The sequence below is a fragment of the Oncorhynchus kisutch genome, linkage group LG6, assembly GCF_002021735.2.
Source record: "Oncorhynchus kisutch isolate 150728-3 linkage group LG6, Okis_V2, whole genome shotgun sequence".
NCBI classification, from domain to species: Eukaryota; Metazoa; Chordata; class Actinopteri; order Salmoniformes; family Salmonidae; genus Oncorhynchus; species Oncorhynchus kisutch.
Genome location: NC_034179.2, coordinates 62,068,498 through 62,086,918, shown reverse-complemented (window position 1 = coordinate 62,086,918; position 18,421 = coordinate 62,068,498). Strand labels below are relative to the sequence as shown.

Below are 18,421 nucleotides of genomic sequence, written 5' to 3'. Positions count from 1 at the left end.
TGTTACTGTGTCCGTTTCCATCTTGTCCAGCTGTGTCTGTAACATTTCACGTAAACCCTGTTTCTTGTCTGCATCGAAGTAGCGGTTCCTTGTACCTCGCATCGAGCATGGTGACGACACAGTGAAGAGTCTTAGAGAGAATGCCACCGAGTCACTTTGTTCACAGTCTCTAGTAGAGTACTTTTCCAAGTTAACCACACGGTCTGTGTCGGCAGTTTTGTTGAGCAGGCGTTTCAATGCCATGACAGAGGGTATCACGTCTGCTGCAGGCGCAGTTGATGAGCTTATTTCTTGAGTCAGCTGTTGGAATGGCGCTGGGAGTGTGTTCATGTTTCCAAGTTTCAAACATGTTCTCAAATCCCATTGAAGTGGCAGCAGCGGTATGAGAACCAGCACATTCTTGAGTGTGCAATACGGCTTAACTCAATACGAAATCCTCGTCAACCCACTGGGCTGTCAGACTCAGCAAGCTCATGGGGCTGACATCGCTGGTCCAAATGTCAGTCGTGAGGCTAATAGCAGTGACGCCCATAGCAAGTAGCTCATGGATGTGCGTTTCAACAATACTGTGTAACTCCAGTAGGGCAACATCTGAAAAAATAGCACCTACTTGTTAGTGTGTACCGGGGCTCGAGGTGCTCGACCAGTCGGCGAAAGCCAACATCATCCACGACAGAGAATGGTTGATTGTCAAGGGCAATGAATTCCATTATTATGGCGTTAATGGATTTCGCCTTTGAGTTGTATCGCTGAAATGTTCTTACTCTTTCAAATGACTGCTCGGCTTGTTGACTGCTCGGTCCACACAGCAGACATTGTGGACTAGGTTAGGAATGCTGTGTTGCACGTGTAGTGCTATATTTTTTTGCGGCGTCATTACGTCATCTACCTAAGTTATATAGGTATGCACGTCATCTACCTACGTTATATAGGTATGCACGTCAGCTTTGACATCGGTTTGCACATCAGTGTTAAACTAGACATCGGGCCGATGCCGATGTTGGCATTTTTAGCTAATATCGTCCGATTCCGATATGCTTACCGATATATCGTGCATCCCTAGTTATAATTCAATTCAGAGGAAATGGGATGTAGTGCTGATAGAGAGAGAATGAGGAGGAAGGAGAGATTTTCCTATGAAAAGGGAGAGGGTAGAAGAGGTGATGAATACTGTATACTAGAAGAGAGAGCGAGATAGAGACAGAGAGACTGAGAGAGAGGATGACAGATGAGGAGAGTGTGGGATATTGGACTGGACATCTCATTAGCATTGCCATTAACATTGACCCCCTCCAGAGAGAGGACTGGTAGAGCATACGCCAAAACACACTACATGCCTAGCACATGAGGTGCCAGTCTCGCCTGGAGACCCAGCAGGGGTATACCTCATTGAATTCAGGGTTAAGGGTCTTTTTAATCACAGCCGTTTTGTGTTTGGATTTCTTCTGTGTGTCGGGCTTCAGATATCTGAAAGGGTGAGAGATAGAGGAGGAGGAGAGAGAGGGGTGGGTGAGAGAGGGGAGAGACAGAGGGTTAGGGGAGTGAGAAAGGGGAAATAGAGGGTGTCACAGGGGTGTCATAGATTGACGCACAAACAATCCCTCAAATGCATGCACACAGGTATGTCTCTCAGGCCTTTTGTGGTGACATCCCACTGACTGCTGATAAAAGTTTGATACGCTTCCTAAACAGTGGGTAGCACACACACACACACACACACACACACACACACACACACACACACACACACACACACACACACACACACACACACACACACACACACACACACACACACACACACACACACACACACACACACACACACATGTACACACACACTGTCACATGCACAGTGAGAGACTTAGCTTTGATCTGTGTGAGAGAGTGTGGGTGACAATGTGTGTGTGTGTGTGTGTGTGTGTGTGTGTGTGTGTGTGTGTGTGTGTGTGTGTGTGTGTGTGTGTGTGTGTGTGTGTGTGTGTGTGTGTGTGTGTGTGTGTGTGTGTGCGTGCGTGTGTGTGTGCACGTGTGTGCGCGTGTGTGCGAGTGTGTGTGTGACAGAGTCTATGCATGTGTGTGTGACAGAGTGTGTGTGCGGGGGCGGGCGATAGTGAACTGAGCTCTCGTCTGTTCCTGTGCCATTTTGCCTTGGGAGGAATTAAATGCTTTGGAACATTTGACTTAAACAGATGACACATGGAATACAATTAAGAGGAACATGGAGGATGGAAGAAACAGACCTGCTCTATTCCTTTCTCTTTATCACACCTAGACCAATTGAAGTGAGTGATGGTCTTCTTGAGCCCCATTCAATTTCAGTCTCCTGGCTCCCCTGGTGCTTCCAAATGTGATAGAACTGGACAGTGGATTGGTCTAGATTCAAGTAACACAGTGATGCTCCAGCTAGCCTTCCAACAGGACACTGTATTGATTTCCCGACCAACCAATGCCAAAAAGGAAGGAGTTAGGAGAAGGTGAAAGGAATCCTAATGGAACTAGGCCCAGGTAGTCTCTCCTACCCATATTCATTCCTCTCTTCACTCTTTAACCTATTCCAACTTTCCTTTCATCTGAAAACCCAGTTCCCCATGCCCTATATGTCGCTCTTTCTCTCTCTTTTTGATTTTCAATGCTGCCAGCCAAATGGTTTAAACACTTTACTTCTGTCTGCATTTGGGCTCATTTACGACTGGCTCACCACCCATCTCATCCAATTTTCTTGACACTAAGACTTTGCTGCGTTTGATATATTATACTGTTAACTTGTCATTTATGGCCCTCCTCTCAATCTCCAGCTTCCTTAATTCCTGCTTGGCTTGAATAGGAAAGGCCTAAAGCTTAAGTAAAACTATCCTTCTAGTCAGACATTGTTGAGTGCTTTATGAAGATATTAGGATGGAAAGGAGAACGGATGTTTAAGAATAAAAAAATGAAATAAAGTCAAAGTCGGTCGGGGGGGGGGGGGGGTTGTAACATTTTGTGATGAACACGATTGTCATCTCTGTGTCACAGGACTCGTCTGAAGGTAACCCATACAAATGAATGGAAGCAGAGTGATAAGGGGGTTAAAGGCCAAATTCCATATTTTACATACATTTTTTGGTTGATTTTTGGAGGATACCTGAAGGGGTCCTAAAATCCCAAATCAAATAGCTAAATGATCCAGAGGTTAAGTCGAACAGATATAGCCGTAGCTGCAATGCCTTTAATGCCTGTAATGACTATATGTAACAACTCATGTCTGATTTGTATAGTTTTTGACATGGACACACTCACACACACACACTCACACACACACACACACGCTTACGTTTTGACGTAGGGGTCTGAGAAGCCGTTGACGTCCATGGCGGCCAGGTGAGCGCAGCGCTGCACCCCGACACACAATCCTTCTCCTCTCCGTCCCCCTCCTCCTCCATCGCCCTCGTCTAGCGGGGGAAGGAACTGCAGGGAGAGGAGCACCCGCCCCCTCTCCTCCAGACTGTGGAGCTGCTCGTTCTCCCACTGCTTGAAGAGGGAAGAAAAAAGAAGGGGAGGTAAGGGTTGAAAGAGGAAAAGGGCAGCAGGTTTGACTCTTTCCTTCGCCTCCTCTCTTCTTCTCTGAGTAAAGGATTCGTCAGACAAGGTTAGAAGGTGGGTAGGAGGAGGATGAAGGGACACAAGTTTGATATGTGAGCTAGTCCTGGTAGCCTCGTCGCGAACCAGGCTTCAGGAGACGTGACAACGACGTGATTTTAGAGGTATGGCAACGTGAGACTAATGTCCTGGTGATAGCCTATATGAGTACAGTAGGCTGCTTGTTATGAGTAGTGAATACAGGACTTGTATTTAGGAGGATGGCAAAATACTCTCCACTCTACAGTAATGAGCAACATAGCAGCAGCATAGCACAACTCAACCAGTAGACGAGCACCAAACCCACAGTTACCCCACACGCAGTGTTAATGAATTAACCCTCATCACTATGAAAGGTCAATTACTAGATACATCTGACGTGTCGTGAATGTAGATAGAAAGACCCCCCCCCCCTCCACCCAGACAGACAGAGAGGGGAGACGAGTAGATCAATAGTATAAGCCTGGCTCCCTTCCCTTCGTCTCTCTCTCTCTCTCTCTGTCCTCTGAACGAATGCTCGCCCACTCTCACCCACCCACTGTTTGGCTCACACCACTGTCTTTATGTTCCTCACCATCATACTGTCTCACACACACACACACACACACACACACACACACACACACACACACACACACACACACACACACACACACACACACACACACACACACACACACACACACACACACACACACACACACACACACACACACACGTCCTCATTATGATGGATCCTCCGTTGATAGCAGTCGGAACATTGAATTTCCTCTCCCTCTCTCTCTCTCTCTCTCTAATTCTCTCAGTATGCAGGCTTGTTCCATCCTAATCAAATGTTAAAATCAATGCCTTTGCATGTCGTGTTTCTAAAGTAAAACCCCATTCTATTTTCAAAAATCCTTGAAGCCAGCTAGAGCAATGTTTAGACATTTCCGAGGTAGCCAAAGTTCTATTTCAATGGTAATGAGTTAACAGGGAGTCAGGGACAGAGCGAGTGCCCATTCATCCACATTGCTGTGAAAACCAAGGACCCTTACCTTCTGACTAAGGGTCGAGCCGGGCCCTACGCTCTCCTCTGCAAATAGATTCAGTGCACTCGGCCCCTGTGACGTTAAGCAAACGTCAATCTAACCCAGACAGGATGCGGAGGCTAGCTGTCAGTTTAACCAGCGATCTCTAGTTAGTTGAAAGGCCCCAGCCATTCTAGAAAACATCTCCAGGAATTCCCTCCCTTCACTGTCACCTGCTCACTTCTGAAGTTCTGAGAACAACACGATTTCTGACTGGGAAGTTTCTGTCTTTGCTGCTGTGCAAGCGGTCTTGAGACCGCTCACCTGGAATAGATCAGCTGCTTGCTAGCATTTGCTTGTCAGGATGGGAGTGGACTCTTTGAAAGTGGTTTTGGATTCAGACGGGCGCAGGCTATTTCATTTGAACCAAGAGATTGATTTTGCAAATGTGGGAGCTGGAGATAGTGGTGGCCGACATTTGAAATATTTGTCACGGGATCTGGTTGGTGGTGCTTCGGACCAAGAAGGTTGTGTATTTCAGTAGATGGTGGGCGGACTTTTGAAAGAAATAGTAGATGAAACTCCACATAAAAAATAAAAAATTGAATTTACTGGTGGAAAATTCAGTATATCTCTCCAATCCTCCAGCCCTCTACATTGCTGCTCATCTCCCTTCATCTCCCTCCTTCTCCCCCTCTCCCTCTCTCCATCCACCCTTTCCACCCCCCCTCTCGCCCTCTCACTTCCTCCCTTTCGCTCCCTCCCTCCCTCTCTCTCTCTCTCTCCTTCCATCCCTCCAGGCAGTGCCTCTGGTGTTTCTCCTGGTTGGTTGAAGCTCCACTACAGTAATTGTATTGTAACAGAGCGAGCCAGCCCAGTAATGAGCGCACGCTGAGTCAAAAACAACAATCACAAAATGACAGATCGACCTGAGACAAGACCGAGAGCGAGACAGAGACAGAGAGACACAAGGTCACCATGACTCAACACTGACCATGAAGGCTTAACATGGACAGTAAACGAAATGTAAGCAAGGTACTACAATTTTGTTTTTCTATTGCAAATCCGTTTCTTCACTGTTTCTGTCTTTGTCAGGAGATTGCGCGCAATTAGTGTGTAGGCAGCATAGAACTCTATTCAATGCTACCTGATTCGTTTGACATTGGTTCTGCCACAGTATAACGATTTGAACGAAGGTTCACATAGGACATACAGTGCCTTCAGAAAGTAGTTATACCTCTTGACTTATTCCACATTTGTTTGTGTTACAGTCTGAATTCAAAATGAATGAAATATATTTTATTTCACACACAATACCCATAATGACAAAGTGAAAACATGTTTTTCGAAATTGTAGCAAATCGATTGAAAATTAAATACAGAAATATCTCTATAATTTACATAAGTGTTCACACCCCTGAGTCAATACTTTGTAGAAGCATATTTGACGGCGATTACAGCTTCGAATCGTTTTGAGTATATCTGTATCAGGTTTGCACATCTGGAATTGGGGATTTTCACCCATTCTTCCTTGCAGATTTTCTGGGGGAGTAGCGGTGAACAGCAATTTTAAGTCTTCCACCGATTTTCAATGGGATTCAAGTCTGAGCTTTGGCTGGGCCACTCAAGGACTTTCCCATTTTTGTTCTGAAGCCATTCCAGCATTGTTTTAACTGTATGCTTGGGCTCATTGTCCTGTTGGAACATAAATCTTTGTCCCAGTCTTAAGGTAGTTTGCAGTCTGAAGCAAGTTCTCAACAAGGTTTTGCCTGTATTTTGCTCCATTCATTGTTCCCTCTATCCTCACCAGTCACCCAGTCCCTGCCGCTGAAAAGCATCCTCATAGCATGATGCCGCCACCACCATGCTTCACGGTAGGGGTGGTGTTACACGGATGAAGAGCTGTGCCTGGTTTTCTCCAGACAGCACTTTGCATTCAGGCCAAATAGTTACATTTTGGCTCATCAATCTACAAACTATTTTTCCTAATGCTTTCATGTGCCTTTTTGCAAACTCCAGGCGTGCTGTCATGTGCCTTTGTCTCAGGAGTGGCTTCCGTCTGGCCACTCTCCCATTAAGCCCAGATTGGCGAAGTGCTGCAGAGTCTGTTGTCCTTCCTTCTCAGCCAAGGAACTCTATAGTTCTGTCAGAGTAGTCCTTCTTGCCCGGTTGCTCAGTTTGGTCGGACGGCCAGCTCTCGGCAGTCTGTTTCTAAAAACATGTTTTCAGTTTTTCATTAAGGGGTACTGTGTGTAGATGGGAGAGAATTGTTATTTATTTCCTCCATTCTGAATTTAGGTGCTGTATGTGTGCTTGGCGTTTGCTGACAGCTAGTTTGGGAGGAGAGGTCTCAGCAACAACACTCAAAACGTCGCCCGGTGTCTGGCATTGTGCATGACTAAAACCTTTCAAATGGGAGAACACACACACTCACACAAGTGCACACACGCACACGCACACACACACACACACACACACACACACACACACACACACACACACACACACACACACACACACACACACACACACACACACACACACACACACACACACACACACACACACACACACACACCTCCACTAATGATCAGGTAAACACATAGAGTCATGCAGGTCAGGTGGGCTGGACAGGAATGCAAATGGCTGTCTGTCTGAGGCACTGTGCTAGCTAGCTTGCATATTCAGATGTATCTGATTAAACCACAGATGGCCATCCATCACGACCCTCATGGCCACACACACATACACAAGTGCGCACACACAGCTGTACACACATGCGCAAGCGCACGCACGCAAGAACGCACACAAGAACACACACATGACTGGCCTCCATCCAATCTATGTGAATTAAGAGCAGTCCAAGACAATCGAGACACAAAACTCCCACTTTCTTTTCAGCCTCTCTCCGTTTCCTTTCTTTTTCTCTCTCTTGCTTTGATCCCTCCTTCCAAAAACCATTGGACTAAGTCTCCAGTCTTAACTCCCCTCAGAGAGTTGTCTGTCTGACACCATCTCTTATTTACCTACTTCATTCACATGCATTTGGACAGCTATTTATTCTATTGCGGACTATGTGCTGCAGGTGTACCGCTGATGCAGTGTATTGATTTAGGCGTTAATAACTGTGATGCCCTAGCTAGCACATTTGGTTCCTTGGAAGTTGTGGGAACGTATTTTTTTGGTTTCACATTAGTTGTGTGAACGAAACCACACATTTCCTGACTGGTAAGACAATGTTTTTTTTTAGCCTTCTGAGAACAGAACTGAACATTTTGCCAGTTCTGGGAATGTTTATTTTTAGGTTGCAGGGAAGTTCTGAAAACGTTTTAATCTGATTCCTTGAAAGTTTTTGAGTCCTTGAGGTTTTATTTAATGCTCTAAGAATGGAAATGATTTGCTATATGGAGGTTTTTTAATAACTTCCTTAAAACTTGCACTAACACTGCTATCTTATTTTGGGTTCATTTTTTGTATTTCTCAAAGTACACATGGAAATGAATTTCCTTAAGCATGCAAACACATTTCTATTGTGACATGTGAGATTCAAACATATCATTTTATGTTTTCTATCCATAAAATTAGTCCACTGCGCCACCAAGATGGAGTTAGCAAACCATGTATTTTTACTTATACAAAGCTGTTCATTTGAGTCTATTCAAACAGAATAGTCTATTTAGTCTATTCAAAGGAAACAAGCACTCATTAAGATCAGGTGTGGCCAAATAGTGTGCATGGCCAACACAGTTAACAAGATAGAGGATAGAAAGAGTTTTGTTGATGCTGAGAACGGAATGTATATGTTTTTTCATATAACAGTCTTAGAACGTTCTCTGAACATTACTAAAGTTTTGTTGTGGTATTTTACGGAATGTTTTCTTAACGTTCTTGGAACCATTTGAGAACATGACATTAAATAGAACCACGAGGAAACATGTAGGAAACGTTATGCTGAAGCACTGAAATAACTACAGAAGAACTTAGCTTTTTTGAATATTCTCTGAACTATTTGAGAACATTCCCAATGTCAAACCAGTTGGAGAACATTCCTAGAACATGACATTAAAAGTAACCATGTTTGAACTTTTGGGAAACGTTCTGCTAAAGTAATGAAATACCAAGATTTTTTTTTTTGTCAAGTACCTTAAATGTGCTGAGAATGTTCCAAAGCCAACTATCCTGCGACCATTCCCAAAAAGTTGTGGGAAAGTTGTATGCAAAATAACCATAGAACAATAATAACCACGCTTTCACCAACCTCTAAAAAACAGATGGTTCTCAGAACGTTAGGTGCTAGCTGGGGCATATCTCTTTGCCGAAGCTTCAAAATGTGATGCTTATAAACTGATTACCAGCCTGAGTTGTTGGCCCTTTCCTATGCCTTGTGTTCTGGATACATTTAGCATTTTTTTTAAACTACCGGAATTGATCATATTCATACTCTGTTCTGTTCTCCATTATCTCTCCCCTCTCCTCCCATCTTTAAGTATCTAAGTAACTAAGGATGAAAATAAGGTTGATAATGACTTATAATCAGTCTGCACTAAGTGGCTCCTATTGAAATTCTAATTTAGATCATTAGAGAGAGAAAGAAATTTGATAAACAGAAGCCAGTTAGTTTACTGAGGTGCTCAAACCCTCACATCTGATGTGCTCTTTAATTTAGAATGTTAAAGCTTTGCTAATTGGCCCTGGTTAGGGGTGAGAAGGAGGGAGAGAAATGGAGAGAGAGCGTGCGGGAGAGAGAGAGAGAGCGAGAGAGAGAGACAAGGAGAGGGTTGAGAGATATGGAGACAGAAAGGGGGCGGCGGGAAAAGATTGACAGAGAAAGAGAGAGCGGGAGGGAGCGACAAGGAGAGAGAGAGAAGGAGGGAGGAAGGAAAGGGGGAAAGCACCTCTCTTAAGTAGCAGGAGATTCCTCGGAGGGCTGTCCCCATGGTGGTTGGAGAGGGAAGCTGGGGAAAGAAGAGGAAGAAATTGAGCTTATTTCTTCTTTGTGCATCTCTGTCCAATGAAGCTATAACTCAAGGGATTGCAGATGAGAGAAGTGTGTGTGTGTGTGTGTGTGTGTGTGTGTGTGTGTGTGTGTGTGTGTGTGTGTGTGTGTGTGTGTGTGTGTGTGTGTGTGTGTGTGTGTGTGTGTGTGTGTGTGTGTGTGTGTGTGTGTGTGTGTGTGTGTGTGTGTGTGTGTGTGTTTGAGGGTGAGGGTGTGCGGGTACGTGTGTGCATGCATGTGTGTGTCGGGTCTCATACTGGGGGTGGGTGTTCCAGACAGGTGTGGAAGTGTTTGGTCTGGTCTGGCTTGACGCGCTTCAGGGGAACCCGAGACTCCCCGATGAACTCATTATGAGTCAACTTATCCTCATCACACACTGACAACCTGCAACAGGGAGAAAGAGAGCGAGAGAGAGGTTTATTTCATCAACACCTTTACTAGCCCAATATTTACATAATTAAAAACACAACATGTACTTCATTATAATGGACCTAGATACAGTTGAAGTCTAAAGTTGACATACACCTTAGACAAAAAGATTTAAACTCAGTTTTTCACAATTCCTGACATTTAATCCTAGTAAAATTCCCTGTCAGTTAGAAGCACCACTTTATATTAAGAATGTGAAATGTCAGAATAATAGCAGAGAGAATGATTTATTTCAGCTTTTATTTCTTTCATCACATTCCCAGTGGGTCAGAAGTTTACATACACTCAATTAGTATTTGGTAGCATTGCCTTTAAATTGTTTAACTTGATTCAAATGTTTCGGGAAGCCTTCCACAAGCTTTCCACAATACGTTGGGTGAATTTTGGCCCATTCCTCCTGACAGAGCTGGTGTAACTGAGTCAGGTTTGTAGGCCTCCTTGCTCACACATGCTTTTTCAGTTCTGCCCACAAATGTTCTATAGGATTGAGGTCAGGGCTTTGTGATGGCCACTAAAATACCTTGACTTTGTTATCCTTAAGCCATTTTGCCACAACTTTGGAAGTAGGTCATTGTTCATTTGGAAGACCCGTTTTTGACCAAGCTTTAACTGACTGATGTCTTGAGATGTTGCTTCAATATATCCACATCATTTTTCTCCCTCATGATGCCATCTATTTTGTGAAGTACACCAGTCCCTCCTGCAGTAAAGCACCCTCATAACATGATGCTGCCACCCACGTGATGCAAGCCTCCCCCTTTTTCCTCCAAACATAACGATGGTCATTATCAGACCAGAGGACATTTCTCCAAAAGGTACGATCTTTGTCCCCATGTGCAGTTGCAAACCGTAGTCTGGCTTTTATGGGTGGTTTTGGAGCAGTGGCTTCTTCTTTGCTGAGCGGCCTTTCAGGTTATGTTATGACTCCTTTTACTGTGGATATTGATACAGGTACACTTCCAATTGACTCAAATGATGTCAATTAGCCTATCAGAAGCTTCTAAAGCCATGACATAATTTTCTGGAATTTTCCAAGCTGTTTAAAGGCACAGTCAACTTAGTGTATGTAAACTTCTGACCCACTGGAATTGTGATGTAATGAATTATACTTGAAATAATCTGTCTCTAAACAATTGTTGGAAAGATGTATTGAATCATGCAGATCCCGACCCCTGCATCTCATGTGTCCTGGTCTTCCACACTGCCATTTCTGCCTGCTCCAGCAGGTAGTTTACTAGGCAGTCCCTTCACCTGTTGGCTACACTGCACCTATAGGTCCATAGTCAGCCCCAACCCTAGGCCTATACACCACCCACCCAGGAGAGAAAACAACCCTAGGCCTATACACCACCCACCCAGGAGAGAAAACAACCCTAGGCCTATACACCACCCACCCAGGAGAGAAAACAACCCTAGGCCTATACACCACCCACCCAGGAGAGAAAACAACCCTAGGCCTATACACCACCCACCCAGGAGAGAAAACAACCCTAGGCCTGTACACCACCCACCCAGGAGAGAAAACAACCCTAGGCCTGTACACCACCCACCCAGGAGAGAAAACAACCCTAGGCCTATACACCACCCACCCAGGAGAGAAAACAACCCTAGGCCTGTACACCACCCACCCAGGAGAGAAAACAACCCTAGGCCTGTACACCACCCACCCAGGAGAGTGTGGGGGGGGATAATGTTCAGACTGGGATGGACCTCTGTGTGACAGTTTGATGCAGGAGAGGAATCAGCCCAGAATGAAATGCAAATGTATTATTTATTAATGGGATGAGAATGGAATTGGCAACTCTTTGAGGTGGGCCTGTTCAAAGGGCAATGTGTTGCTCAAGTTCAAACCAGCGCTCACTCTCCCAGAACGATACCTGAACATACACACACACACACATACATGTGCACGTACACACAAGCATGCGAACACACACACACATACACACACACACACACACACACACACACACACACACACACACACACACACACACACACACACACACACACACACACACACAGAGCTCGAGAGATAAACCACTAAATTACTTTCTCACTCTCGCTTTCATGACAAGAAAATGGCCCAACCCCAGCAAAGTTTTAAAGGTCGGCCGGGAATCAGGTGTTGCCTGGGGATACGGCTAATTTGCAGTGTGTTGTGGGCACACACAGGTAATTTACCGTGGATAATCACGGGATGAACCGGAGTGCAGCAGTGTTCTGCTCTTCTCCTCAGGAGAAGCTTCCGAGTGGCTCTGAGAGTGCCATAACGTAATTCAAGAGGATATTACCATGGGCGACAGGCGGAATTATTCTGGCTAAATATACGACACACCGTCTTGCATCCCAAACGGCATCCTACTTCCTTCAGTGCACTACCTTTGACCAGAGACCTAAGGGCGCTGGCCAAAAGTAGTGTACTATATAGGGAATAGGGTGCCATTTGCCATGCAGCCACTATCAAAGCCGTTGACAGGAAGAGACGTATTTTCAGAGAAACAACACTTGCTTGCTAGATAAGGCAAGTGCGCGCACACACACACACATACACACTGCCTTCACTACCTGAATTTTGATAATTTAAAATTGAAATATGTATGGTCACAGAGCTTAATGTTAATGTGTTTACGTTGTGTTTCTTTGTTGACATATTTGTGTTTTAAACACCCACACTTTCCTATCATTGCCAAAGGTAAATGTCAGTGTGTTCCTCTTGTCCTTATGTAATTTAGCTAGCCTATATATTATGTAGGGTGAATTCGGAAAGAGTGGGACATCATATAACCTGGGACAGCTTGATCCTGACTTATTTATTTATTGGTCTGACGGGAGAAAATCTAAATGATTGTTACTAAGCCCTTGCAGAGAAACCACACAATGAAAATCACATAACTTCATTGGTGTGATGTCACAGACAGGGGGCACAGCAAGCCTCACACAGGAAGCTCACCCTGCGAAGCACACAGTAAGATCAGTGACATCACTTTTTTCTGTTTTAAGGTTATAAAGATGTCATAAATAATGCACAGTGCCAAACTGTGAACGTGCATACTAGGTACTAGGTACTAGTGCATCAAAATATAGAAAAAAGAAGTTGCCAATATTATGTGTCAATTTAGTAATTCATTCATTTATTTAGTTGTCCCCTTTACCAACTACAGAGCTAAAGTAAGACAGCATGGAGTAGCTAAAGTGGGACAGTCTTATAATCTTTTCCAATGGAGGAAAGAGATCCAGTTTAAGGACCCCCTGTACTTAGGTTGGGCAGGACTGGTTCTTGTAGTACTATGTCCAGAGATATTAGAGAAAGGAGAAGATAGGAATCCCAATGGGCAGTGAATGCGAGAGAGAGAGAGACTATCAACCCAGCAGACTCTCAACCAATCGTGTTCACGTTGACATGCTGTGTCCCCCGGGTGCTAATAAGCTAATCGTCATGCAATCCCTTCTCAAAGTCAGAGTATGAGTCGAGAAAAACGCCTATTTGCCTCAATTTCCAAAGCTATACGATTACTACAGAGATCAAGGTAATTATCTCACGTCTCGGGAAAAGATTTGGAATGTTGTACTTTTTTGTTCACAAAATTCATGCTAATGCTGGGTTTTGGAGCTAAGTGACCCATTGACTCCCATTCACTCCTTGAAGGAGAGCCGTCCTTGTCTCAGAATAGCCCAGAATGCACTGCACAGCACAATGACCCATTGACGACGCATGGGCAACGTACACAGTGAGCGTTAACACGATTCCAATGGAGTGTCCCATCGCCTCAAAAGTATCTCTGCTATATCCTGTCCATGTTTTAAAATTGTAGTAGTGTTATTTGGGTGAATTCTGAAAAAGTGGGCTACTTTCTGCATTCCCAATCACGGCCTTGTGATTGTTAACTTGTTTAAAAGTTTTTGCTCACATCGGCCACAGAGAGCGAGATCACACAGACGTCCGGAAAAACAGGGACTTTCACGCAAGGCACAGTGTTATATTCCTCGAAGCGAGCATAAAAGGCATTTTGCTCGTTTGGGAGTTCTCATGGTTGTGTTTCCTTTTGTAATCAGATATCGTCTGCAAGCCCTGCCACATACGACGAGCATCGTCGCCGGTGTAGTAGGATTCCACCTTCCTCCTATATTGTCCCTTTGCCTCTTTGATGTCTCGTCAGAGGTCGTAAGCAGGCTTTCTTGTACGCGTCAATGTCCGTATCCCATTCCTTGTAAGTGGTAACTAGACATTGTCTATGCACTTATTGATGAAGCCCTTGACTGTTGTGGTAAACCCCTTAATGCTGTCAAATGAATCCTAGAAGATCCCAGTCTGTACATACAACTGAAATGTATGTATGCACGCACACACACGCACGCACGCACACACACATGCGCACACACGCTCGCACGCACACACACACACACACACACACACACACACACACACACACACACACACACACACACACACACACACACACACACACACACACACACACACACACACACACACACACACACACACACACACACACACACACACACACACACACACACACACCTGAGTGTCTTCCTATGCATGTCCTCCTCTGTGATCCCAACATAGGTAAGCATTTCATTCCACACCGGATTCAGAGTATTCCGCACTATCTTTGTCTTCAACTTGTTAGCCTGAAAGAGAGAGACAGTGAATAGAGAGAGGTGCTTCTACACCTGCATTGCTTGCTGTTTGGGGTTTCAGGCTGGGTTTCTGTACAGCACTTTGAGATATCAGCTGATGTGAGAAGGGCTATATAAATACATCTGATTTGAGAGATGCAGAGAGAGAGAGGGAGGGAGAGAGAGAAATAAAGGAATGAAGGAAATGTTTTTTAAAGAGAGGAAGGGGAAAAGTATTCAGTAGTGTCAACAAAATTAACCAATAGAGTTCAGAGACATTGATTCCATTCTAACACATTAGAGGGGAAGACAACATAGCTGCACCTGTATCAGTATCAGATCCCATAATTACATGGCTCACCTTGCAGGCCCCGGGAAGAAGGTGCAGTTTGACATAGGGGTCTGCTAGGCCGTTAAAATCCATAGGCTTCAGACCCTGAAAAGAGGAAAGGCAGACAAGAAAACAGAGAAAGAAAGAAAGAGAAAGAGAGGCTGAACAACGAAAGAGGGCCAAGAGGCAGGCAAACATGAAGGCTGCTTCTGAAATGGCACCCTATTCCCTATTTGGTGCACTACTTCTGACCAGAGCCCTCTGGGCCCTGGTCAAAAGTAGTGCCCTATATAGTTTCACCCTAGCAGCGCCCCTGTCTTTGTTTTAAACATTATATTTGCATTATTGATGTTCTGTTCTAAGAGTAGGACCCATCCAGCATAAGTTATTCACTGAAAACTGAAATGCATTCATGTAAATGGGACCATTCATCTCCACATTAAAGTTAGTCAGAAGTCAAGCTGAGTCTAATTAGTTCCCTTTCATTTGGGATGATTGAGGCCTGCATATTTTAGGGTGAACTATCCCTTTAATGCTCCCCTATGACTGCCTTCATTCATTTACTTCACTAGACCCTCTTTTTCTGGAATGGAATGCAGAAATTCTACAAATGTGTGATGGTAGGGTAAGTGACATCCATGGATGCCGGAGTGGCCCAATCCCAAATCGACCCCTAGACCCTGCGCCCTATGCACTTCTGGAGATCTGAGAGGATTTGATTGGTATCAGAGGGCACGATGGAGCTATTAACATATGTCTTGCATCTGTCACATTCTCTCAGATCTCCAAAAGGGCATAGGGCGCAGGGTCTAGGGCTCGATTTGGGATTGAGCCAAAGGGCAGATAGAAAGTGAGTGAACAGTATCTGTGAGGTTACCTTGGCCCTGAGGATAGTGCAGTGTAGCTTACTGGAGGCTCGCTCGTACCGCAGGTCAAACTCCAGTGTTCCCAAAGCAGCTGTATGGGAGACAACCAGTGGAATGGTTAAAAACCAGTAGCATGAGTCAGAAACAAACACCATCACTCCTACGGTACATGTCCTGCAATTGTGAAAACCCCCATATCAATGACCTAGGGTGGGTGAGTCACATAAGTAATACAACTCGGCAGCAAAAGTAGGCAAGGTACCTTTATCAATGAACCAATCAATCAATCAACCAATCAATAGTGTCCAGCCATGTTTGATGTGACAATGACCATAGGAGTTGGCAAGACAGTACACACTGATCTTGGACCAGGCTATTGCAACATACCTGGAATCACAATGGAAGCCACAGAATGGACTCACAAAAGGCTTTGAAACCAACCAATGACTGTATGAAAAGGACATCACACTGACTTCCACAATCTGAAAGTACACACATGCTAAAGACATTACATATAGATGTCACAACAGCACTATGCATTTATATGGGATGTAAATCACATTTATGAGTGCACACACACACACACACACACACACACACACTTATGGGCACACACACACTCCACACCCAACCCCACACACACAAACACACTCAACAACACGCCAAACCCTGGACTCACTGCAGTCATCACTGTCAGAACTGTTGATCTCCACAGACGTGTCCATGCTGCTCTGTAACGACAAAGACCCGCCCCCTCCCATCGCCCCCGGGAGCAATGGCGTCAAGAGTCCTCCTCTACCGCCACCCCCCATCTCGCTGGCCGCTCCCCCAGGACTGAGGACCCATGGGGAGCCAGTGGGTTTGGGGGAGAGGGGCTCAGAGGTGGGAGACAGGCGGGGAAAGTAGGCGGAGATAGTTCTGATAGGTCGGATGGGGCCTGGGCAGACGTCAATGGCCATGTGTTCCTGGATGGTGATGCTGAGTTTCTTTCCTTTACGCAACGTCATAGAGCTGAAATGGAGAGGGGGGGGGGGGGAGAGGAATGTGGGGTGAGAGATAGGGGATGAAAGAGAAGAGTGGGGAGAATGGGAAGAGAGTGACAGAGGGTGAGGAAGAGCAAAGTACAGGAGGAGAGGGAGAATGAGAGAGAGAAGTGGGAAGAGAGAGGAAACAAGAGAGGAGTGTGGGAAGAGAGAAAGGGGATGGCAGTGAGAAGAGTTGGAGAGAAGGAGATGAGAGAGCGGAGTGTGTGGAGAGAGGGGGTGGATCAGAGTGGGGGGGAGAGAGAAGAGTGTATTTCATTAAAGACAATTAGACTGTGTGTGTTAAATATGCTTAACATGGTTTCAAGGTCCAAACTGGTGTTTCAAGCAACACAATTAATGGAAATAATTTACCTTTGCTGTGATGGGCTAGAGACTGACACATTTTAACTCGCACACCTACACACACACACACACACACACACACACACACACACACACACACACACACACACACACACACACACACACACACACACACACACACACACACACACACACACACACACACACACACACAGAGAGAGAGAGAGAGAGAGAGAGAGAGAGAGACAGGCACTGACACAAACCCACACGGTTGTCAACACACATCAGGTCGTCCAGCATCAGTCTGTCAAGTATCAGAGCGGTCGGCATGGCAGGAGAGTGACAGGTGACAGGAGACGTGTCATAGTGACTAGTAGAGAGCGAGAGAGACAGAGACAGGGGAGCACTGCAAATGAAGACATTTCTACACTACAACCACTGATGATGACATCACCACACTAACGATGACATAATGCCACTTTAATAATTCCACTTTAATAATGTTTACATATCTTACATTACTCATATCATATGTATATACTGTATTTTATACCACCTACTGCACCTTGCCTATGCCGCTCGGCCATCGCTCATCCATATACTTACATGTACACATTCTCATTCACCCCTTTAGATTTGTGTGTATTAGGTAGTTGTTGGGGAATTGTTCGATTACTTGTTAGATATTACTGCACTGTCGGAACTAGAAGCACAAGCATTTCGCTACACTCGCATTAACATCTGCTAACCATGGTTATGTGACAAATGAAATTTGATTGGATTTTGACATTACCACACTAAGGATGTCATTACCACACTAATGTAAGAATGACATCACCACACTAATGCTATCCTCACCACACCGCAGCCATTAATTATAACATTACCACACTAATAATGACAACCCCACACTACTTTTTTTTTTTTTTAAATGTTACTATTTTAAAATTCATAATACAAAAATCAACAACTTACATTGCTACATCAAACATGTCTAACAAAACAAAACACAGGTATTAACAAGAAAATACTAAAACATTCAAAACATATCTAGAAAAGAATTACAAAAATTCTAGTGCAATTGTTTTCACTCTGAAAAAAATTTCATTATAAGGATTCAGGAAGATGTTATTCTTGTTATTCACTAGGGATAATATCTTAACAAGATATTTTTGGGGTAT

General features: G+C 44.6%; 1 protein-coding gene across 2 annotated transcripts in view; it reads right to left on the bottom strand.

Annotated features, from left to right (window-relative positions):
* doc2a (double C2-like domains, alpha) overlaps positions 1-18,421 on the bottom strand; it is a 51,352-nt gene that overhangs the window by 2,664 nt on the left and 30,267 nt on the right. Inside the window, exons 2-9 of one of the 2 annotated variants that reach the window (XM_031827104.1) lie at positions 16,571-16,902; positions 15,903-15,982; positions 15,056-15,130; positions 14,597-14,706; positions 9,882-10,008; positions 9,524-9,583; positions 3,314-3,507; positions 1,386-1,467 (exon numbers count right to left, since the gene is read on the bottom strand). In XM_031827104.1, coding sequence (XP_031682964.1) covers positions 1,386-1,467; positions 3,314-3,507; positions 9,524-9,583; positions 9,882-10,008; positions 14,597-14,706; positions 15,056-15,130; positions 15,903-15,982; positions 16,571-16,898 — 1,056 coding nt within the window. In that variant the 5' untranslated portion in view covers positions 16,899-16,902. Of the gene's footprint in view, positions 1-1,385; positions 1,468-3,313; positions 3,511-9,523; positions 9,584-9,881; positions 10,009-14,596; positions 14,707-15,055; positions 15,131-15,902; positions 15,983-16,570; positions 16,903-18,421 lie in introns of both variants that reach the window. The other variant, XM_031827103.1, reaches the window with a different exon arrangement.